Here is a 26,581-nt window from a genome sequence, read left to right on the forward strand (position 1 = left end):
TTTTAATTCTACCTAGCAGGAGAATTAATATCAAAATCATTTATAAAGTGTAAAGTCTAAATTTTTTCAATTTAAAGCTTGTATATGAATATTATGTTGTGAAAATAATGTTATCAAAAACCGACCCTGGTGGGATTCGAACCCACAATCTTCTGCTCCGGAGGCAGACGCCTTATCCATTAGGCCACAGAGCCTAGACAAATTAGGTGAAAACAGTAAATTTTATTTCTTAAGAATTATATATCTATCATATGACTTTTAAAATTTTTATGAGAACTAAATTATTTAATTAATGATTTTAAATATATTTTATTTCAAAATGAAAAGCATTTGAAATTTTTTAACTATCCTATGAAATTATGGACGAATATAGTTATTATGATAAAAGAAAAAATAGAGCAAATAGTGTCCCTCACTCTTTTTCATCAGTTTCTATTACATCTGCATTTATATCATTATCTTCACCATCGTCATCTTCCGGTTCTCCTCTGAGAAATGAATTACAATATGACACTCAATCATTGTATGATAATGTGGAAAGTAACAAATATATTAACCATGTTGCAAAATGGGAAACTAATTTTACAAGGTAAACTTTACTTTTTATTTATGCACTTTAGTTTTATATTTTTTAACAATAAAACAAGTATTACTTATAATCATTATTTCTATTTCTATATGTATATATATATATATGTATATTACATATATATATATATAAGAATTTTATAATGAAGTGCTACACTACATGCCTTGTTTTATCTTATAATGCGAATAAAATATATGTTTTTATATCAATTACCCCTTTTAAAAGTATGTATCCTTACAATTTTTCTAATTTTTTAGAAAATCCTAAAAGCTATTCATAATGCCTTAAAAAAATGTAATAAATTTTGTCAAAACTTTAATAAAATTTTCAAAGCTATTTGTTGAATTTTTAAATATTTTACCCCTATCATTTTTATTTGTTAAAAGTTTATTATTAATTTACTATTTTGATATCAATTTTATTTGAAATAATTAATTATAATAAGGCATATTTATGGCATAGATAGTATGGTTTACATATTATCTCAATCTCATTAAAATTATTTTAAATTGGGTAACATAATAACTTAATAAAAACATGAAACAAGCATTAGGAAACTGTGATGTTAATGAGAGTACAAGTCAATTTTTTAAAACTATCATAGAGATGTTTAGGTTTGTAGCCAGTCCAGAGCCAACAAAAATTTTATTTTGATTTTTTAAAAAACCTTTGAGCAATCACTTATTTTACTGAGTTAGAGCTTATTATGAAAGCTCTTAGTGAGACAGAAGGGCCTGAAAAAATATCTCCTCAAGAAGGTCGACTCACTAAAATTCATTTTTTTTTCATTAAATTTCAACAAATTATATAAATGTACACACTAGTATTTCATGTAGAGTTTGAAGAAAAATTTTCAAAAAAATCTTTAAGATATTTTTTAAAAATATTTCATTTTACCTTGAAAGAATTTTTATGTTGCATGAAAATTACAAAAGGTTTACTTATTAAAGATTTTTAAATAAGATTTTGGCATTTTTTAGTTAAAATTATATGAAAAATCTCTTTTCTTTAACGTTATACATTTCAAAAATAAAATTTTTTTGGAAATATTATATCAGAGCTTAAAGAAATTAAGTCAAGACAGAATTTCATAAATTATGAATTTCTAAGTGCAATCCAAACATACCTTGACCAAGATCCCTCTTTCAAATATTGATATAGGACCTTTAGAATATTTTGGAAATCTTCTTAAGTCAGATAAAAGAAAGCTTTCTGCTTCATCATCATCTTTACAAATCTAGACTTTTTTTCTGAATATATCAAAATTATGATTATTTTTGACTAATATACTTACTAGCTTGCATAATAGAAAGAATATTTTTTTCAATCAAGAAGAATTAAAAATCTAGGAATTACTATACTCCAGAAATTAGATTAAACAGGCTAGCCCTTCAAAATATAAACAAAAAATTTGTTACCCCTTACTTATTAATTGTGTTGTAAATCCGATTTCAGTCTATTTGAAAGCAACCCGATTTAAAATTTCCAAAATAATATTTTATTCATAGGTGACCGAGGTTTTGACCTCTATTTGCCAAATCTCGTTTGGATAAAATCTTAATCGGGCCTTTTCTAAATTGATCCAAATGACTTTTTAACAACACTACTTTTAAATTCATCGAAAAATTAACTCAATAAAGAAGAACACATATTGTTAAGTCAATACCTTGCCGATTTACATAAATATCTTAAGCGGGCTTGTTAATTGATCCTTTTAAGAATCATCATGATTACGATCTTTTCCAAAAATATGAACCGAATTTTTTTTAAAAAAAGGATCACGATCATTTTATGAATAAACAAATACTTCTACAATGAGACATTCCTTTAATCTTGATTTCTTATTTATAAAATCCTCAAGAAACTTTATGTTCGATGCTATATAAACCAATAAAAAAAATAAATTTTTTTTTCCAAATCATTTTATTTAAAAATATAATCTTAATTTTTTTGTAAATAATATGTATAATACTACAGAAATAATAATATATTTATTTTAGGGATGTATCGATATTTTTTATCGGATCGGATCGGGCCGATATTTCACCCATTTTAAAATATCTATAAAATTTTTCGATCCGATATAAAATAGTATCTTTAACAAAAATACAATGTTAGAATTTATAAAAAAAGTTAAATTTAAAATCATTTATTTTTATAAATAAAATCGAAATCCATTTATGTATATTTTTTTAATAATAATAATTAATAAAAAACATTCTGCCATATTGTTATTTTTTTTGCGCATTCTGTTTATAAAAGTGTGCGATAATCTCTTCAAGATTCTGTTTTTAGTGAAGCTGGTGATATTGACAGTTACCATCGCCGCAGGCTGACCTCTGATATATTGGAAATTTTGGTATTTCTAAAATAAATCTTTGATATATTAATATTAGTGCTGTAAACATTTCTAAAAAAATCGAACGCGTTCAACGTTCATTGACAAAATTGAACGCGTTCACGCTTAAGTTCACGAACGCGTTCACGCTTAAGTTCACGAACGCGTTCAAAATTATGATAAATTTTTTTAAAAATTTTCTAATATAAATAAATGTCTGATATTTATTAACACAATATTAGCCATGTTAAAAAATAATATAGTTTTATTTTGATAATATAATTATAAATTCAAAATTATATATTAAATAAAAAGATATTTTTATTTATAAAAAATTTTTCTTATTAATTTTTAATAACAATATTTTTCAAAATTTTCATCTTATAGACAAGAACGCTTGGCAATTAATACGGCATTAGCTATACTAAAAACGCGCTCAAGGGTGGATGAGGTGATTGCGGTATTATACTTAATAAATAACTCTTATAACGTGGGGAATTTATTAAAAACAATTATTGTTTTGTTTTTTTTGCTTCAAAGAATTGAGATAAGTTATCCTCCTCCAATCCATTCTCTACTTCCTTGACAAAAAAAAGGATATCTCGAAATTAACAGTTCTTGCATTATAATTTCTAGGGTTTTCAAAGCATTTTTTTCAATAACGCTATAAGTTTATTTTTAATAGGTTCGTTCTGTGGAAATTTTATCCATGGCCATTGAAGTTTGAATACTGAATGTATAATTGCAGAAAGAACATATTGATCTTCATATATATGTTAAAATCTTTAAAATAAATAAAATGTATGTAATTAATTGAGTCATAGGGTTAATACCTTTTATTAATCCCATTTAATACGGCGTCTATCAATGTTGACCATATTTGAGGCCACTATTAACTATCGTTATTGTTAGGGTCAAATATCCCAAATGAATTTTTTCTTCAAATTTAATGATTTTACTTAGTTATATTATATTATATAAAATAATTAATATAACAATCAAATGTCGTTTTAAATTGGAACCTGAAGATTTTGACAATATAATACTTTTTGGGCACATTTTACACTTGGTAAGCATTGAATTAGTTCCTTCAATATAGGATGTTACTGTAAAACATTTATCATATTTGGCCATGGTAATGATAATTCATCTGATTTTAGATTTTCAGAATCAGATGATGAGGATTAAATAATAATATCTATGCTTATGCTAATCTATTAAATTAAAATATAAACAATAATATTCAAATTAATAAACTATGAGTTAAAAAAATTGAAATGTGAAAAGGAAATACGCAGCCGATTAAAAAATATAAATAATACTTTTTAAAAATAATTCGGAAATATTAAATTTTTCAAATAAATAAAAATTTAAAGTATTTTTAAAATTGAACCAACGTTAAATTCGAACGCGTTCATCATAAAAAAGGAACGCGTTCACGTTCAAAGTTTGTCAAAAATAGAAGGAACCATCATTTTTTTCAAAAAAGCGAACTTCGTACAACACTAATTAATGTTAAATATTATTTTATTTTTAATATTTATTTCAAATTTCATAATATATTTGTTTATTACCTATTATGTATATAGATTAATGTTATTACTTATATTATATAAAAGTGATTTAACAATAAAAATATTTTATATATTTTTAGAATTGCAATTGAATTGAATATAAACTATAACTGATCATTATAATATAGTTAAATGACATAAGTTATGGTATAATAGTTAAATTATAGATGTTATACTAATAAAAAGTATATTAAAAATTAAAACCATGGTATCTTTACATAATACAAAATTAGATATGATATCGGATAGGTAATCTCCCGATATCAATTAAATATCTGGAATATCGGATCGGCCTCCAAAAAGTGGTATCGGTACACTCCTAATTTATTTATAATTTTTTAAATTAACCTTAAATAATAATTTTTTAAAAAGATGTTATTTAAACCTGCGTTTTTCATTAGGAACGTGTTATTCTTTACTAAACAAAAAAACATATTCCTAGCACCTCTTGGAAAATGTTAAATCATGTTGGGTTTTGGGGTGCATGGAAAAGTTTTGGTTATTATTATTTAACATGACAATATTAAATTTGGTTGAAATTACTGATTATCTTTCAAATGGTTAAAATGGCAATAGCTGGATGAGGGAGTTTCTATAGTTTTCATATGTTTAGAACCAGATGCCTCACATCTAAGAATACGTGAGCCATGAACTTAGATTTTGTAAAATTTTGTCAAAGTAATATGATTTAGGGTTGACAAGTCGATCGGTCAATTGATAGAAAGTGTATTTGACCGGTATTATATGGTCAAATACTCTAAATGTATTTAATTCACAAATTATTTTAAAAAAAAGTTAAATTTTTAAAAATAAACATGTACCAAATGCAGTATTTTTACGCCACATAAATCAACATGCCATATCATCTACGTTAGGCACAATTAATTAACGAGATTGGCTTCTTCATCAAATGTATGTAACAGATACAAATTTGCAAAAGAGCTTTAAGAAAGTCCGTCTTAAATAAACTGTTTGTGTTATATATCCAAGAGAAATAAGTAATATATCTTAGAACGTACAATTTTTGATAAAAAATGTTAAGTTTTTAAATATACTTATATTGATATCTATATCATTGTTAAGAATTCAAAGAAACAAATGCACTTTCCAAATAAAAAATAAGATGCTATATTTAGATAGCATGTTATTTGATCATGATTTGTCCACCTTGCCCTTTAAAAGAAGTTGGAAATATCTTATTAAACCTTCCAAGTACAACTTATTCATCGGAAAAAAAAATTCCTCTTGGGTAATATTCATAAAAAGGAATTCGATTGAAAACTTTGACTACGGGAAAATAGTTGGCGCTTATTATAATTTAAGATTAATTAAAAACATAAAAATATATGATTATTCAACTGACCAAGAAAACTACTCTGTCACAAAGTGAAACTGAAACAATATTACAAGAATATCAAAATATTACAAAATTTAATAATATGCATTTATTTACGAATATTATATTATATATATTTGTTATTACATATGTATATACCTAATAATGTGAAAAGTGTCATAAAAACCAATTGACCATATTTTACTAGTCAAATATTGGCCAATTGATCATATACCGATCAAATACCCAATCCTGATAGGATTATTACATTTATGACAAATTAAGGTAACAGCTAGGTTGAAAGACAAATAATATTTATATTGGAGTGATTATGATAGGTAAATGGTAAGCTGAATCATTGTAATGATTTTATATGACAACTCATTAGAGTAAACAATTACTTATCTCGAATGCTATAATGGTCGAATATTTTTAATATTAACAGCTGATGATACTTTTAACTTTTAAACTACTATTTGAGAGTGCTGGCTATGGGTTGTGAGTGATGTTAATTCAATAAGCTAATATATTGTAGGATAATTAAGAAAGGTGTTTTCACTGCCACACATTCAAATAAAGTAAAAAAAATATTTTTTAAAAGGATCATAGGATCTTTCATTAACAAAATGATCTCGACCAATAACTTGATAACATCGATCCAGATAATTTGCCAAAATAAGGATCGAATTTAGGATCGTCTATCCTTATAAAATTTCTTTAACAACTCTGATCTTAAAAGTATTTTTGTGCATATCTATATTTTCAACATTTTAATTTTTTTTAACCATAAGGCCATTTTTTCACAATCAATAATTCTTATAAATATATATATATATGTATATAAAAATGCTTAAAAATTTCATTTTTCATAGGAATTTTTTTTCAATTACATATTTTAGTGATTCATTTAGCTGGTTCGCCAAAAAATATCCCGTTATAATTTTACAGATTATTTAGCTATTAAGAAATTGTTTTTTAGTCAAGTCCCAATAAATTTGCCAAATTTTAGATGTTTGAGAATAACAAGATAAATTTTATTTTAATCTAGTGTCTAACCCCCAAATTCCTGACTACACTTCTGGAGATGTTTATACCTAAATATGCCCTTTATTAGCTTATAAATATTAATTTAAACGCAAATGCAATGCAATACATTGTCAATTAACCTATTTTTTAAATTTTCCTTACCTCTTTTTAACATTATCAAATATTGATAAATTTTATTGCTGCTTACATATTAATACTTAAAATCAACTATATATTTTTTTATATATACTTAATTATAAATTTACTAATGATTATTTGATTTTCATTTTGTTTAAATCGGTTTAAATAATCGTAAAACATTAATAATTATTATTTACACATAGATATAAAAAGTGAAAGTGTTGTTTCTTTTTAGAATATTAATAATAATATATTTTTTTGTTATCTATATTTATAAGTGTATAAAGTATATTTGAAATATATTTTTTTTTTAATAATGGAACTAAATTAAATACCTTTTTTAAATATAATATATTTAATTATAATAAAATAATATATCTCGTTTATGATATCAGTCGAGTTGCAACTTTCAAATCCCGCGATATTCCATCATCTAGTAATAAATTTAGAAGATATAGCTATTCAGCCATGCATCACAAAAATCCAATGATCGTTAACGTTATGGTATATATCTATCTATATTGATTTTTTAATTTGAAATTTAAAAAAAATGTTAATATAATAAATCAAATTTAAAAATTACTATTTAAAAAATAGTAATGGTTTTATAAGCGTTTTTAAATTTAATGTATTAATGTCGAATTGTATTTTTGGGATATGTATGGAGCAGGCGCGTAACCAATGGGGGGGGGAAGGGGGAAATCCCCCCCCATCGCAAATTTGACTATTTTCATAAATATCATTTTAAGCTAATAAAAATTTTACCCCTACCCCCCAGATCCCCCCCCCCCATCCCACCAATCAAATTTTACAAATATTTGAATATCAATTTTCCAACATATTATTCAAAAATATTAATAAAATGGAAAAATATTTAGTCAAGAAAAATATTTAGTCAAAGAGATTGAAATCAAACGATAATTTATAAATAAGGTTGAGCATGAAAAAAAGTAATGTGTCGTTAGCAGCGATATCATTATTGAATTCAATTGATCAATCAGAGTTTATCATTGCTGCTAGTTGCATCAATAAATTATTTTCCTATAGCTCACTACTTTGTAGAAATTTACAAAAACCAAATTTAGATTTGGTTCAGGTTATTGATTTGGCGGAAAATATACATGAACAGGTAGATACAATAAGAATGAATGTAGACGTTGAATCGAAGGCTAAATTTTATGATATAATACTAATTAAACCTCGTCTAGCACCTAGGCCATTATTGAGATGAAAATAAATATTGGCTCAACTGAAGAATATTATAAAATATCCATTTTCATCCCATTCTTAGATACTTTTTTATCGCAAATAAAAGTACGGGTTTTAGATAAAAAAACAAGTCTTTAGCAATCTTCAAGTTTTATTACCCAAAGATCCTTCTTCATTTTCTAATGCCACTATTGGTAAAATTAAATATTTAGAAAAATTTTTTTCCTATGAGATTGATACTAAAATAAATTTAATCAGTGAATTCGAATTGTGGTATAAATATTTATACGTTTAGCTATTTTACCTGAGCATGCTATTGATGCGCTCAATCGGTGTAAAGAAACCTTGGCTCAATTTCCTAATATTTCGAAGTTGTTTTATATTCTTGCATGTTTGCCTATTACAACATGTACGAATGAAAGGACTTTTTCCAACTTGAGAGGGTTGAAAACATATTTACGAAGTACTGAATCTCGGCTAAATGGGTTAGCTCTGTTAAATATACACAGAGATTTGGTTCCAACGACAAACGAAATAATTAAAAATCTTGTATTTGATAAGAAGTTAAAAAAACTTGTTAATTTTATTATTTTCTAGTCAATATTTTAAACTACTATTAGTATTTTCAATAAAAAAATTATATTCTACTTATATTGTATGAGAATTTAAGCTGAGGCTAGTTTTTAAAGCAAATTTTATAAAAAAAATGACATTCACTTTATTTCAACTTTACATTTAAAAAAACTTTATTAAATATAATATACCTATCTTGAAATAATAAAAAAGAGGCTTGTAATATCCTATCCATAAGCACGAATTAGTAAATAATAGTTAAAAATAGAAATATAATTAAATTATGAATAATTTAATAGAATAGCTAAATAAGACCCGGCCGTAGGCCGGGGAAAGTTGGCCGAAGGCCAGGAAGGGGTTTGGGGGCGAAGCCCCCAAAAATTTTTTCCCCCCTATAAGAAAATCCTGGATACGCCACTGGTATGGAGATTCGGAATATCAGTTTTAAATTATTTTCTGAGGGTATTTTAAAATTTAGAAATGAGTATCTATCCTATATTTCCAACAATATTTGTCTTATTTTAATTTGTATTTAAAAAAATATATATAAATTAAGAATATTAGATCGAAGTCAGGGCATAGTTGTCTGAAATTTACAAGGTCAGTAGTCAAGGGAAGGCAGGGGAAATCCCCTTCTAAAATTTGGTTCTCGTAAATATCATTAAAAAGGTCCCCCCCCCCCTTCTACACGCCCCAACCCCTCTCTTTCCCCCAAAATTAATAATTTTATAAAATAACGGGTATCATTCACTATTTTTAGAGAAAAAAGTGGAAATTATTTTATAAAAATATAAGAACCAAAAATGGCCTACAATAAGTGGACCCAAAGAGGCAACAAAATTTTATGGGGAGGGGCAGCAATATCCAGGCTACGCATATGATGGTTGGGGGAGACCTAAAACGATTGGTATTTTGCATTTTTGCCATAAAATTTTTAAACAAACAAAACAGAAAATTATAGATTTATATGTACCTAAATCCCTTTTACAAAATAAAAAAATGGGTAGCGCTCTACCTATAATACTTTAGTCGCCGTGATTAGTTATCTAAAGTGTGCCATTTTCTTCATTTTCCCTCTTCAGGGTAAAGTAGCTAAGCATCAGGGTAAAGTGGGTAAAATAAAATTGAACATAACTATATTGTTTAATTAAACAAAATATTGCAATTTTGACATCTATTCATCACTTTTAAATATAAACAAATCAATACAATATCGGAATGTAAAATATTATATCAAAAATGGTACATTTTGAGTATGCAGATTTTAGGAACATCGTACATTTAAATTATCTTTCCCTTTACGACTATTCTTAAAATTTTATTCCAAATAACACAAAAACTATTTATTAATGTCTTTTTTTGCTAAAAAATATTTTTTTAATATGGTTATAAACGTTAATATTTAATTATCTTTTTACAGCTGGAACATTTTAACAATTTTACCTATAACTACTTTAACCCCAAGGTTATATATTGAACAAATCTTTTTTGTGTAACTTCTAGTTAAGTTATAAATTTCCGATAAATTTTATTTTCTAGCTATGCCTTTTAGGAACTTTATACAAATTTTTATAATATATTGAACAAATCTTTTTTGTGTAACTTCTAGTTTCCGATAAATTTTATTTTCTAGCTATGCCTTAAAGGAACTTTATACAAATTTTTATATTCTGAGTCTGAATATATTTTGCAGAAGGTAATTTTTTATAATATTTGAATAAAAATAAATTGTTTTTTGGCAAAATATGTCAAACCAGAAGAGTTTTTTCAAAAGATGAACATAGGTAAGAAATTAGATATAAAATACACCCTCACACCAAATATAAGGTCTTTATGCTAAAGAGTTTAAAAATCGCATTAACATTGTTACCCCGTCAATCGCTTTACCCCGGTCTTTCCTACTCTCGATATCAGTGGCGTAGCCAGGATTGATCCATGGGGGGGGGGGGTTTAAAAATTTGCCAATTTTGTGCTTTATTGGTGTCTAACCACTATAGTAGCCAAAAAAATATTAGTAACAAAATGGCCAAATTTATGATTAATACGCGACTGAAAGCATTATTCTTGAAATTTTATCAATGTTTAGTCAATTGTAAATTAATTCAATCCATTCGGTGTAGAAAGAAGAATAAAATCCCCTCCCCCCCAAACCTCCCATTTTTTATGATCATTCAATATATCTTATTCTATGTTAAAAATAATTATTTTAAATAAATTTTTGCATATAATATAACAAAATTTTAGAGAATTTCATTATAGATTTTATTTATTATTTATTATTTATTATTTATACAATAAAATTTCAAAATGTATAAATTTTATACAGATTATATTAAAAATTTATTCTAAATAACTATATTTAAAAAAAATAGAATTACAATAAAATATGAGTAATTCTTGTGCGGTATTTAAAAAAATATAATTTAACAATTATAATATAATTAATACAAATGAGTATATTATATTTAAAACATAAATAATTCTTATTAGAGATCCGCAAAAGTAGGAAAATCGGGCTGGGTCGGGCCTAATATTTTTAAAAAAAATTCGGGCCGGGTTGGGTCGGGCCTTGGAATTTTTATAAAAATATATCTAAATATATCAATTTTATGTTAAATTTTTTATGTAAAATAAAAATATTTGATTTTATTTATAAAAACTAGACGCCATCTTTTATTTTGAGTAATTATAAAAATGAATTTCTCTATTTAAATAAATTTGGGCCAGGCCGACAAAATTTTTTAAAAATAATTCCGAGCAGGGCCGGGCTTGAAAAATTAGGCCCGATGCAGATCACTAATTCTTAGTGCAAATGCAATATTTTTATTAAAAATTTGACTAAGAATTCATTATAAATATGTTTTGAATATAAAAATTTTATGACTAAGATCATATTATAAGAATATAGCAATTTTATAATTTGAATTTATAAAGAGAGGTCTACTTTTCTCTGAGATTTGACTAATTCATCTAGAATCAAATTTTTATCTAGAATAATCTCCTTATAAATATTTAATATTGCGAATCCATTTAAACGGCTTTCATCGGTGCTATTTCTTAAATAGGTTTTTAACCTTTTCAAAGTTGAAAAAGACCTTTCATTAGTGCAGGTGCTAATCGGTAAGTTAGCTAAGATAAAAAGCAAGGTTTTGATATTAGGCAGGGAATCTAAAGTGCAATTATACATGGAAAGGGCCTGCAAAGCATATTTTGGTCTCAAAGAATACTCTATTCTGTCAAAATTTTTAACCAAAACTCGACATCACAAAGTAATTTATCATACGATCCTGATAATTCATCAGAATAAAACTCTGAGATTTTCTTAATATCCTCTCGCCTTTCAAGCGTATTTAGACTCAACCGGCAAAAGAAAATAAAAGCTGTTTAAAATAAAATTGTGACTAATAAATCTTTCCTTAATTGAAATAAGAATGTATCAATAAGGGGAGTAAAAATATTTATTTTATAAAAATCCTCAATCATAGATGCATCAATATTTAAGCAATTGGACTATCTAGAAACTACTCTAGGTTTAAAATTTTTAATCCCAAACATATTAGCTATCACCTTTACTTTCTCATTATATTTACTAAATTAAATGATTTTTCTTTTATTTAAAAATTATAAAGAAATTAATTAAAATTTTTAAAACTATCTAATTAGTTTTACAATATAAATTTTATTATGAGAAAAAATTTACAATATATAATATTTTACATATAATTTTTAATATATATTTTTAAACCATGTTATCATTTAAAATTAAAAATTATTATTTGTTTTTTTAAATATATTTCATTTTCATATCGTATATAATTTTATTTATAAATTGAAACTATTTTTTAAATAAAATTATTTGCAATAAGAAAAAAATTTAAAAAAAATTTCTTTTTCGGAGGTTTCATAATTTTGGGGTTGATTTAAAAAAAAAAATATTATATATTGCAGAGTTAAACGCTACTTTTAAAAGTAGCGCGCTACCGCTATCGCTATTTGTTAAAAAAAGTAGCGCGCTATCTGTTAAAAAAAGTAGCGCGCTATCGCTATTTGTCAAAAAAGTAGCTCGCTATTAGCTACTATTTTTTAAAGCTACTTTTATAAAAAAAATTTACAAATTTTATTTTTTGCTTATAATGTTATTGTATAGTAAATATATAAAAATCAACATTTATAAATATTAAAATATAGTTAGTTTTGATTATAAAAAAATTTATGTAATAAAAATAAATATTTATGGTAATTTGTTGCATTTTAATAATAAAATCATTTCAATATTCTCATCCCTATTAAATAATCTCTCGACACTAGCACTTGAGGGTAAGGGCGTATTTAATCTTATATACATATTTTTAATATAAGATAGATTATCAATAATTTTATTTGCAAGTACATCGTATGTCTGACATCCTATTAACATTTTGAGGGCTAATGCCACAGATCTTCTTTTTAAAGTTCTAGGGTCTAGCCAATGGCCTGTGATTCCCAAATAAGCTCAAAAATATTTAATCAGATCAGTTTATAAATATAAATAAGTTTTTACCTTCTGTTATGTGTTCAACTATCTCCCGTGCTACATATATATAATATCTCTGATAACTCTACTATTAGAGCATCTTTCATCATTTTAAAGTTATCTGCTATTTTATTCATTAGTGTCTGGCGGCATAAAATTGTTGTACCAGGGGAGTTTTAATAATCATGGTAAATGATGGATTATCAACTAAGGATAATTGGCTGAACTGTATAAATTATAAAATCAACAATAACTTTATCAGCCAATTTCTGAGAAATATTGTCATTTGCATTATTAATTAATTTGGTTTGAATTGAATTAGTCTTTTTGGATGATAGTCGCCTATACCAAAATTATTTAGATGTTTCTCAATTTCCTTAAAACTCATGAACAGTCTTATAAAATAAATATTATTAGAATGTAAAAATGAATTTACCTTTAGGTGTTTATTGAGGTTATTGCTATTGGATTGATATGAGGAAATATTTTTTTTTACATTTTAAACATTGAAACCAGTTTTGGTTATTTTTTTTTTAAAAAAATTTTCAAATCTAGGGAATGGGAAATTTGTATTATAGCTATTAAGAACATTTTCTTCCCTGATATCTTCCATTTCATTAATATCATAGTCTGAATCACTTTCAACGATTTGGATATCCATAGGCGATGACATTTTAAATTATTAACACGTGATTTAGGTTTATAATACAAATGAAAATATAAATTACAAATTGAAATTATATTTTAATTTCAAAATTAAATAATAAATTATAATTAATTATGATATTATATTTAAATTTTCATGTTTACACTATCATTATATTTTTTAAAAGTAGCGAAGTAGCGGCTACTTAGCTACTTTCAAAAAAAGTAGCGCGCTACTTTAACAACTCTGATATATTGGGTTCTCTCATTTGATGATGTGTAATTTTATTATGTAAAGTAATCTCGACTCTTTAAGAATAAGGAGGGTCAATTAGCAAATAACACGATAAAAATATTTCATCAAAATAAATTAAATGTTCAAGATTTATAATCATGAATTTACCTTTTTTTTAAAAAAATATTGAATATGTAGTAATGATTAATTTTCAAAGGATGGATCTAAATCACATTATAGCTCGATGTGCACGGTTAATAAGAAGTTGTTTCAAGCTCCCTCGCCCAGAATCAATCAAATTAAACAGGAGGAAGGGATGGAAAGGGAAGCCAATCACGAAAAATCGACTCACCTCAATATTTGTTTGTCCAACACCTGGGAAGATCTTGCCCTTGTATTTATAATTTCAAAAAAATAATAATTTAGTTACTTTCATTTTTTTATGAAAAAGAGTTTATACTAACCTCACTCAAATGTAAGGCGGTGCAAGGTTTTTGGCGGTCCGGTTCTTGATATCTTTGGTGGTCTAATAAATTTTGTCAGTTTTTAGTTTGCCTATGCATATATTAAATTTTTATCATCTGTTTTGTTAGAAAATATAATCATATATCAAAATATTTATTGAGTAGTGATCCTTTTTTATATAATATCTGCGAATTTTTCATTAACAATTGAATATCTTTCACAAATGCACGATTGATAATAATAATATAATAAAAAGGGATGGGAAGGAGGGATCAAATGATTTCGGTCGATCCAAAAATTGGTGGCCTCACCGCTGCCTCCCCCTGTAGAGTCCTGTTTAATTGCATGATTAATAGTGTACCCAATTTATCTCGTTTATAACGTTCCAATAGTTTTCCTACTTCTAACGTTATTTCATGTCTCTTGAGAACCGTTATATAAGTGGATTATATTGTATATTATAGGTGTACCGTTAAAATCTCTTAGAAGCCATCCGATTCAATTAGGGACTACCAGATATTTTTTTTTCTCAAGACGCTAAAAATTAATGCGGCTTATTAGATAGTGGTTGCAAGCAAATGAACTATTTATTTTTTTGAAATATTTCAAAAAACGTCATATAGGAAGTCCCCATAGAGTTTATAATGATTAAATTTATTAACATTGTTTTTCGATATTTTATGCATCAAAATTGAGAAAAATATAAAAAAAACTTATCCCAATTCTTGTAAAATAGGGTCATTCTACCTACCTACAAAAAAAAATATTGCAACGTTTCTCAAATAAGGCCTATTATATTTTAAATCTAGTTCTAAAAAGTATCCGCCATCTTGTTTGAGATTTTTTTTACATACGACAAACTTAGCCTAAATATTTTGATTATGAATCACTCCCAAAGTTAGTTTCCAGTTCCATACTTTCTTTTAATCATGTATAATCCTTTCTAATCAACTAGTCAAAATTTTAAATATAATATAAATTTTAGGAAGACGAAGGCAAAGGAAAAAATAAAATGGGTAAGACAAATTTTTCGCCATCCATTTTATCGGATAATAATAATATCGCGACAGAAAGTATAGATTTAAACAGCGATATATTTGGGAGCAATAGCTATAATTACTATAATTGTGATTCCGATTCTTCTGACTGTGTGGTAAAGGTAAAAGTGAGGGATAAATGAAGGAATAAATATTGGAATGAATGACTGATAATATATTTTATAAATTTTTTTTTAAAAAAATATGTTTTCAAAGTTGTTTTTTTAATGAAGGAATTAAATAAGTTAGTAGTTTTATTGGCCAGATATTTATTTTGACAAGATAAAAAATGGTCTATTTTTTTCAATATTTTACTTTTTTTATATAATTTTTTTAGTCACCTTTTAGAAATTATCCTTACAATTATGGTAATGGCAATAACACTAAGCCTTATTTACAAAATTCTTTTCGAGCCATATCCAGTCCCAATGCTAAATCATGCATTAGGTTATTATATTTGTTTATAAATTATTATTAAACTTGAAATTTTTTTGATGAAAATAAATATTGAAAAATATAGACATGCCCAAACCATTTTATTTTAAAAAAGATTTCCTGAAAGTTTCACATTTAATTTAAGAGACTTTTAAATTTTGTAAAAGTTTTTAAAATTTTCAAGCAAGTTTTGAATATAACCTAAGAATTTAATCTTTTTTAAAAAATTTTAATTTGTTATTTTTGGATTAATGATAACATAATACTAATTGATTTAAAAATTAAGTTATTTTCGATACATTTAATTATAGTTTTCGGCTTAAGAATTGAATTTAAAATGTTATTTAAAAAAATTAGATTCTAATAATCACAAAATATGATTTTTAATTCAGACGAAGTGTAAGCCCAGTTGTGGTACTAAGACCTAGCACCTTAAATATAAAGCGCAAATGTAAGTATCTTATTTTATTAATATAACAGCAATCGTTTATTTTTTAAATTATGAATGGATTTTAAATTGCAGAGTCGAATCGTCATGTAAAAAATCAATATTTTTTAATATTATGAAACTTATTATTTCGTGATTTGTCGATTTTTACTTTTTGCTTAATTGGTAATTTGTATAATATTTTTATTTTATTAAAACCAACTTTAAAAATAAAAAAAACTCTTATCTTATAATATATTATCCTATTTGCAAGTTATAAAACATCTTTATTAATCAAACAAAAATTATTCATAATGTATTAATATATTTTGTGCACATGTTTCGATTAATTAGATGAATCAGACACCGACAGCTGTTCTAGTTCTCCGCCCAGTAAAAAGTTTTTGACACCTCATTACCTAACGTCCCCTTTATCATTGGAGGTTAAATCATTTATCAATCAACCTCAACAAACTTGCAAAGGCGTTTTCAATTACGAGTCTTTTAACAGGGATATTAATTGGGATAAAGACAATGTTAGCGACAACAATGATGCAATAGACTTTGATAATAGGGTGGGAACGAGCAATGTAAGTCCTTCAACTTGGATTACCAGTGAAAAGGAGTCAGCATCTCCCGAAAACAATGTCATTATTAAAAACAATAACTTGATTGATAGATATGCAAATCACGATTTAAACAACTTAAATTTTAGCGAAATAAATCGTCAACAAAACAATAAAAATTTAAGTAAATTTCAATGTGGGGCACCGCTCGGTATGCTGCCCTCTAATAACCATACCAGTAATACCTACCGGTTTTACCAACACCAATCCCACAGAAATCCGTTTTTAAAACGCCTTTTTACCGGTTCCATGAATAATATAGAGTAAGCTATATATAATATATATCCTGTTCTCCGTTTATTGTCTGTTTTTCAGATTTACCCGGGTAAGCTAGTTTTCCATCTGATCCCCCTTCTCCATTTTTACGGTTAGGCATCGTTATCGGTCTATTTTACTCATCACCAGTCCAATCGTTTTTATTTCAATCTTTTCTCACAATTCCTTATTGGTTTTTTCTCCGTCAGAGATACCCACAGATCCCTTTAACTATTCTCATCTCCATTCTTTAAATTTAGCTTTATGTGCCATTATAATTGCCTGTTTCACCACCTCAGATTATACAACTTCTCACACATTACGTAAACTTTTCCCTTCAACTTTAAAGAGACGTTTTTATTTGTTAGGATAGACGACATCTCTCGAAACTAATTCCATACATATTTTACTCTTCTAACAACAGCAGAATTAACACCTCCACCAGCATTCAGCGCGTCACACAAATTGCTCAACTTTCTCAGTTTTTCCAAAGTGGATCAATTACTAATATCCAATCTACTTATCTACGTTATCATCATTGACTCCTTGCACATACCTTTTGCAGATAAATATCAAACTAGCTATCTTTAGTAAACCTTCCTCATCACTATATCTTTTAATGTATTCATTTATGGTAGCACCACAAGGTGCAATATATACTATATTCTTTCTCATATTATAGTTCAAAAATGAGTATTGGGTGCAATAAAAAATATTATTATCATGACAGATGATTTTTATTATTAATTTAATTATATAATTATTCAATTGCATTAATATTTATATTTATTGAAATACCATTAAGATTTTTAATCTTGATATGCATGTTATATATATAGGAATATAATTTTTTCCCCTTTAATGTCTTTCTAAATTCTACTGTATCACTCCCCTCCATCACTCGAATACTTTTATTTTCTTGCCTGTATCCCTAGCTCTAGTCTTAACATTGCTATACCCTTCACCAAATCCCTCCACATTTTCACTGATATCTCTTTTTACGCTTCCCATTTATCACCATGGTCTCTACTTTTTCCCGATGAACACCTCTGATCTTTCCATATGGCCAAATCACCTTTGTTCTCCCTCTTATATTATCTTATATCATCAATCTCTATACTTTCGAATTTCATAATTATGTTTCCTTTTTAGATCTGACCACCCATTTATCGCCCCTATAACATCATTCCTAAATAATTGTAAACTTTGCATTCACCCACCTGTCAATCATTTCCTTATACCACAAATTTAGTCATATTCACACCTTAAGTGCATTGTTTTTACTACTCTTCTTTAATCCAAATTACTCCAATAAATCCAGGTACTTTTCAAACTCGCCTCAACTTACTCATTTTCATTTCTCTCTAAGATATTATTCAAATAAGGTATACTAGGCCGTTTCTAAATCTAACGACTAAGTTATCTTACCGAGAAACAGAAGGAAATTTTTTGCTAAACTCCGTTATGTCCCTTTTACATATAATTCCCGCCCTTCCTAATTAGCATCGCAATCTCATTTTACACAAATAATATTTTCCATGGGGGATGGTTACTACCATGAATAAACTCTTGATCATGCATGTCTCTTGTATTCGACAGATACTCACTTTCGTTTCAAAGCCTTTTAATTATCAATTAATTTCATAGCCCTTCTACTTCTTTAATCTCTTTATAGCCTTTGAACTACCATCGCTTCCATTGTGGATCAGTGCGATCTAAATCCAAATTGATAGTCACCTACCACAATTCATAGTCACTTTTCGACAATCCGTTCCACACTTTCATCGCATGACTTAATGATTTTATTCCCTTGTAAATTGTAATTACTGCAGTCCTCTACATCCTCATTCATTTGAAAATTATAATAATGAAATTCTTTCAATAACTTAATATCGTTTAGAAAATCAGGAAACATTCTAGTAACCATTCAATTCCTTTCATCTAAAATCTTTACTGCACCTTTAATAATGTTTAAAAAACTACTATTACAAAATATCAAGTTACTCCGAAAATAAAGCTTTCTTGTCCCATTCACTCAGAGCCAAATCTTTGATATCTCCATTGTCCTTCCTTACTAGGCTTAACAAGCAAGAAAACCAACTCATTAATATAATCTCGGACTCCTATAATAATAATAAATTGATTCCTTCAAAAGAGATAAACAGTGCCAATTCTTCACAAAGTACTGACGCCTCATTATCTTCTTCCCCTTTCGAGAAAAACCACTCGAGAAATGATAGCGTCTCAAAGAATTTTAAAAATCGTTGCCGAAAAAATAATTATCACAAAAACGAATTTTTAAGTGATACAATTAAAAAGATTCACAATCGACTTGTCGATTCAAATAGCAGTAGTGATAAAACTGAAGAAATTGTCAATGTGGAATGCCGACTTGAGGGTGATAAAGATATGTTTATTAATTACGAAAATAATATTTCCTATAAAGAGGAGGATAGGTTAAAAACATCTTCTTTCGACCAAAATGAAGATAAATTATATCTCTCTATGGAGACCGAAAACTACACAGACGAATATGGTTTATTATTATTATATATGAATGTTCGTTCTTTTTTAAATGTTTGTTTATTGATTAGATTTATATTAAGTAGTTAAACGAATAATTTTAATTGCAATATTCGTTTTTGTTCAAGCAATAACATAAGACCTAATGAAATAAGTCTGACACCTTAAGATTTTGTCTTTTCATTTGCTTGGGATTTAAATATAGATTTTCCAGCACGAATTAATAGATAGAAATTCCTCCACTATATTTCATCCTATAAAATAAATATTTGTAGATAAATAATGTTCACTATATTTCATTAGTCACCGTTTTGGTGATAATTTAAAAAAATTTAGACAGGAAGTTGTAGGGTGGTAGCCAAACCCGCTTCAGAAATTTGCCCATTTTATTAAAATATTTTAAGCTAATAAACGCCATCCCCTTTCCCTCCCCATTTATACAATATACCCCTCAGATTTTATGAAAAATAAATAAGTTAATTTATTAAATTAACGAGTAATGATATTTAAAATTTCAGAAAATCATCATTATAATGAAAAAAATTGATGAACCAAAATTATTTTAGAAAAATTTGTAATCTATCAAATAACTGCGATCAATAAAGCTTCCCCCAAATATAATTCAGATATAAGTGGCGATCGTAAATAAGCTTTCTACCTGACGCAAGCGATTACAATAAAATTTTTCTTTTTATATAAATAATTTAATTTTAATAATATTTAATATTATATATAGGGGTGTACCGATACCACTTTTTGGAGGCCGATCCGATCCTATCCGATATTTCAGATATTAAATTGATATCGGCCGATAACCGATCCGATATCATATCTAATTTTGTATTCTGCAAAGATACCGGTTTTAATTTTTAATATACCTTTTATTACAGTGAAGAGGGGGATATTTTTCACCAGATGTTAAAACAAAATAAAAGGATATTATTATATTTTTATCTTAATCATACTTAAACATTAATCTTTGTTAAAAAAATATTAAACAACTTTTTTAAATGTCACACTTAAAAAATTTTTTTATAAAAAAATATAAAGTTTTGTCATCACATATTTTCTTTTATTTAGTTAACGATATTTTATGTAGAATAATTTTAAAAATAATGATAAAATATTCATCTTAGTTATTAGATCTTAGTCAAAATTTTTTATTTCTGAAAATAGTTTTTTTCTCTCACTTTATTTTATCATATTTGAGACATAACTTTAATTTAATATTTTATTCAATTCGTATATTACATATAAACATTATATAATAAATTCGTAATTACATTAATACATGAATATTGATTATATAAAATATGAAATATTTAATGGTAGTTCATAGTCATAAATTTGCTTAGTAGTACCTATTTAATTAAAATATTAAAAAATGTTAATCGTAATTTATTATATAATTAGATTACTTTAGTCAATAGGTAGTCCACGATAGCTCAACTCCAAATATTGTTGCATATGATTATAAAAATTTGTAAAATCATAAGGAATAAATTGATGCATAATTTGATTAATATTTGTTATTATGTGCTCCCTTGTGCTTGGTCTGGGAATTAATGACCTATATTTGTTTTTGAAGACCCCGAAAAAATTTTCAATTGGGTTCAATTGTGGTGAATATGTGGGGAGATACTCCATCAATTAGATGACTTTTATGTATAGAAGCATTATCCATAACTAAGATGGCATCTGGTGGTAACATACTAATAATCTCCATTAACGAATTTCGGAATAATATACCATTATATGATCAGAATGATTTATATTTTCATTAATAGTTGCTAAAGAATTATTATTTGCAGAAATGCTAGAATGTGATTGATAACTTTCCATATCATTCCCATTTGAGATTGGCAAAGAATAATTTACAGAAGTACTTGGGAGTAAAGGAGAGTTATTAAAATTATAAAGTAAGTAGTCTATATTAAACATTATATATGTAAAGATTGAAAAATTAATTAATATTAAATTAAATATACAAAAATATTAAATTATGTAAATGATATGTGAAAAAATATGTTTTTTTTATGTTAAAAAAGTTTTTTTAATTATAAACTTCAAGTGCGGCATTTTTTGAAAAAGTTGTTTAATATCTTTTTAACATAGATTAATGTTTAAGTATCATTAAAATAAAAATATAATAACATCCTTTTATTTTGTTTTAACATCTGGTGAAAAATATCCCCCTCTTCACTGTAGTACAACATCTATAATTTTACTATACCATAACATATGTCATTTAAATATATTATAATGGTCAGTTATAGTTTATATTCAATTCAATTGCTATTATTTATATAATAAGTAATAACATTAATCTATTTACATAATTAGTAATAAAAAAATATATTATGAAATTTGAAATTAATATTTAAAATTAATATATCGAAGATTTCTTTTTATATCAGAGATATGTCGGCGGTGATGGGGACTGTTAATATCACTAGCATCACTAAAAACAGATACTGAAGAGATTAATGAACACTTTTTTAAACAGAATGCGAAAAAAAATAACTATATTGCAGAATGTTTATTAACTAATTATTTCTATTAAAAAAATTAAACATAAAAATGTATTTCGATTTTATTTATAAAAATAAATGGTTTTTTAGATATAACTTTTTTTAAATTTTGTTAAAAGCGCCATTTTATATCGGATCGGAAAATTTTATAATATTTGCCGATAACCGATATTTTAAAATGATGGAAATATCGGCCCGATCCGATCCGATATAAAATATCGGTACATCCCTAATTATAAGTTAACTTATTTAATTATGAGGAAATTAATATGCATATTTGTTTTCAGGCATGGGTCTTCACACTAAGCTGGCACAAGAATATATTCACCCCCCCCCCCCCCCCCTTACCTTTTGGAAAATATAAATATTAAAAATAGGTAGAAATTCAAATATTTATTACATAAAGTATAATATTGAATAAACTCCAACCAAATACGAACTTTTTCAGGTCGATTCATTAATGATATTTATAAAGGATGGTTCTGGTGAAAGCTAAAATAAAGGATGGTTTAAAATACATAATTATTTGAAATTTGATGTTATAACAAATATCTGCACTCCAGAAAAAACGATTCAATTTCTGACAAATGTAACATTTTAAAATGGAGATCAAAGTGTATTCACCATAAGTTTGCTTATTAGAAATATTTGAAAAGACCCTTTTTCATACACTCCACTCTGTTTCCACAAAAGGTAATTAGAGGCTTTCAAGAATTTTATTATAAAATATTACAAAAATATAAACATTTTTATCAAATTGCCACATCTCATGAAAACAAGGACGTCACATATGATCATCAGAAGAAAGGTTCACAATTTTTTAACTATAATTGATCTTCAAAAATATGGAATCAATATTATACATTTTAATATTTAAAAAATCATTGACCAAAATCGGGAGAAAAAACTATTCAGTGGCCATTATAGTTTATTATATAATCGAAGATCTTCCTCCTTTGGGTAAAATTATTAAAATTAGGAATTTCTAAGGTTTGTGGATTGATAGAGGTGAACGTGATAATTTGTTGGAACACATAAAGTTATCATATTATAGAACCATTTATTTAAATGTCATATTTATCAAGTTTGTGTTGTTATTCATTTAAGAATGTTCAGAAAATCTTTTTTGATTACAAAATCATAGTTTAACGGAAATTATAGTAGTATATTATCAACACACAAGAAATATAGTTTAAACATATCCAGAAGAAAATGGGGTTCAGAAATTGATTAAGGTTCATTATTCGCTAAAAGAAGTTGATCAAATAGCAACCATTGTATAAAACAAAATTGGCATAATTTAAATGCCTTCTATGAAAATTATATGCACAATCACATCACTGATGATATATTTAAATTATGAAATAATTTTCATAAAATATAATGATTTTATATATGCATCCTTTTAATTATTTTTTTTTAAAAATAGTTTTAAAAAATAAAATTAATACGCTAAAAGTGGGAATTTCATAAACGGGCAGGGTTGGGCAGTATCGCTTTTGTAATTGTACTTTATATCTTTTTGTTATTTTTAATAAAATACTTATATCGGTATCTAAGATACTTTATTTTCAAATAATCCTTATTTGTATCTAGATTGATTTTTTTAAGGATCTGCCCAACTCCATAAATGTGTTATATCATATAAACATTTGTTCCATCATCGCTGTTCTAAATACAGATATAATAAGCTCATTCGAAATGTTTTGCTAATTTATTTTAAATATTTTGAGTATTATTTTTATATGGGTTTTTTACGATGATTAATTATAAAAAATTTGAATAGGAAATTTCGAAAATTGGGAAAAATATCTTAAATAAGAATAATTTATTAAATATGATTAATTTTAGTATTTGATAATTAGAATAAGCCAAAAAAATAGGAGTATACTTGTTGAGTGTTGTGAGCATATTTTTAAAAACGGTTATCAATATTTTAGCCTGAAAAATATTACGCAAGTCTGAAGATTTTTCTCATATATCATTCAAAAATTTGGACATCTATTAGCCAAATCTCAAGGCCTAGGCAATATTTTTCTGGCCAAAATATTGAGTTAACTGTTTTTAAAAATCGAGTCGTTTAACAACATTACTTGTTAATAAGAAAATTCTTTATTAAATATAGCATGCTGAGTTACCCTCCAAGAAGATTGCAATAAGGGGGAGGGGCTTACCTCCCCCACTCATTGTTTAAAAATTTTAACCCACTTCCATACTTCTAGGTTATTTTCAAATTCCCCCGCCTGCCCATTTATCAAAATTTTGTTTAACCCACCCACCCAATGTTCAAAAGTTATTTTATTGGTTGGTTTGGTTCTTTATTTTAATGTATTTTTACTTAGACCCATTATGCTTATAAAATAAAAAAAAATTATTTTTTATAAATAGAAATATGTTCTGCTCGTTTCGCTAGAAAAATATTTCAAATTTACCCGCCCATCGCCCGGCCATTGTTTTAGAATTATTTTTCTGCCTGCTCCACCCCAATGTTTAAAATACGCCCGTAGAATGGGCGGGCGGGCTAAAACTTGCCCATTGCAGATCTCTATCTCCTACTTCCCCGATATATATGAAAACAAACCCTCCTACCCTCAGTTCATTTAGACATTAGTTCATTTTGCCTTGTAAAAGTAACGGGGTTTAGCACTTGTTGTGACTAATTGTATAATTTTTTATTTCCCAAAGATTACATTATTTTTTTTTTATTTATAAAAACTTATAGTCGTCGAAATTCAAAGCATGGAATCCGATGACAATAAAAAGCAAGAAAGTGAAATTAAAAGTTATAATAACGAAATCCTTATCAATTCTAAATCGCATTTCGACTCGAATATATCACCTGATTCGATTTCAACAATTTTGCAACCCACATCTCTCCACCCACCTTTAAATTCCATAATCATATAATAAACTCGTTTCTTCTTCACTTTATAATCATCGGTAAATATTTAAAGGAGTAGTAGTTTCATTTCCCAGTAAAAATATCTTATGAATTTTAACCACCAAAATTTTAAAAATCCTTTTGTTACATAATAATGAAATATTATATCAAATTAATAAATTAATTAATATATTTGTTTTATAAAATTTCCGTATATTTATAAAGATATTAGTAACTATATTACATATTTATATTTGTAAGAATTCCAATATTTAATATGAAGAGGAATTGTTTTAACTCTATACCTATTTATTTTATATTATTTATATAATTCTTGTGCATTTATCACTATTTCTATGCTATATTTTATTATTTATATAATTCTTCTGCATTTAACACGATTTCTTTGCTAATACACCAGAATGACAATTCGATTTAAAAAAAATATTTAAATTTAATGTTCATGACGTTTTTTTATCAAGATTTGGCGAAATAGAAAATTTATCTTATAGAGTCCCATCCTAGTTAGGTTTTTTCTTGCAGCTTTTTAGTCCTTTAGACACTTTGGAAATTTTGTTTTTGAATTAAGTGATATTAAATTTTTTTTTTCTATTTCCGCAATGTTAAAAAACAGTAATTTATATTACTACATAGGAAAAATCTGTAATTAAAAGGTGAACTATGACGGCCTCACTAAAATATGCCCTTAAATTTAGATTAATTTTTTAACAAGGATTTGATATTTTAAAATATCTTATTTATTATAATTTTGAAACATAAAATGAATTAATTATGCATTTCCGGACAAAATATAGGTATATAATTATAAGTATGCGAATAGAATCGGACATTATTTATTTTACATTGGCGTAGCCGGGGAAGGGGGCTTCGGAAATTTGCCTGTTCTCGTAAATGTTATTTTATGTTAATAAACCTCCCCCCCCCCTCCAAAAAAATGATAAAATATTACTATCAAAAAGAATATGAAGAAAAAGTTAAAGTTAATAACTTTTAAATTACCACAATTATTTAAAATTTTAGTAAAAATACATTTTTATAAAAATCCATCACAGCCAAAGGTCTACAATGACCTTTAATAAACTCACGAGAAAAAACCCTAATAGCATTCCCCCCCCCCCCTCCCATTATTACAATCCTGGCTACTCCTATGTATTAAAACTTAGATTAGAAGTAATTCTTTCTAAATTTACCCTTAATTTTT

The 26,581-nt window shown here is 26.2% G+C and overlaps 1 protein-coding gene and 1 non-coding gene across 3 annotated transcripts; one reads left to right on the forward strand and one right to left on the reverse strand.

Annotated features, from left to right (window-relative positions):
- Positions 1-78: 78 nt before the first annotated feature.
- LOC135923733 (putative uncharacterized protein DDB_G0282133) lies at positions 79-25,556 on the forward strand. 2 transcript variants are annotated; one of them, XM_065458646.1, is made up of 11 exons: positions 549-589; positions 2,852-2,948; positions 3,315-3,387; positions 7,400-7,508; positions 14,397-14,573; positions 15,630-15,803; positions 16,019-16,128; positions 16,509-16,567; positions 16,898-17,432; positions 19,425-19,960; positions 25,201-25,552. In XM_065458646.1, exons 4-11 carry the CDS (start codon positions 7,473-7,475, stop codon positions 25,383-25,385), a joined length of 1,812 nt encoding a protein of 603 aa, XP_065314718.1. In that variant the 5' UTR covers positions 549-589; positions 2,852-2,948; positions 3,315-3,387; positions 7,400-7,472; the 3' UTR covers positions 25,386-25,552. The 2 variants fall into 2 exon arrangements, with proteins under 2 accessions (XP_065314717.1, XP_065314718.1); XM_065458645.1 differs by lacking the exons at positions 2,852-2,948; positions 3,315-3,387 and adding an exon at positions 79-206 and having other exon boundaries at positions 328-589; positions 25,201-25,556.
- On the reverse strand, positions 122-194 carry Trnar-ccg (transfer RNA arginine (anticodon CCG)). The gene has a single exon. It is a non-coding gene; the product is annotated as a tRNA-Arg (tRNA).
- Positions 25,557-26,581: the final 1,025 nt, after the last annotated feature.

The sequence above is a fragment of the Gordionus sp. m RMFG-2023 genome, chromosome 2 (assembly GCF_954871325.1).
Source record: "Gordionus sp. m RMFG-2023 chromosome 2, tfGorSpeb1-WG-v2, whole genome shotgun sequence".
NCBI lineage: Eukaryota > Metazoa > Nematomorpha > Gordioida > Chordodea > Parachordodidae > Gordionus > Gordionus sp. m RMFG-2023.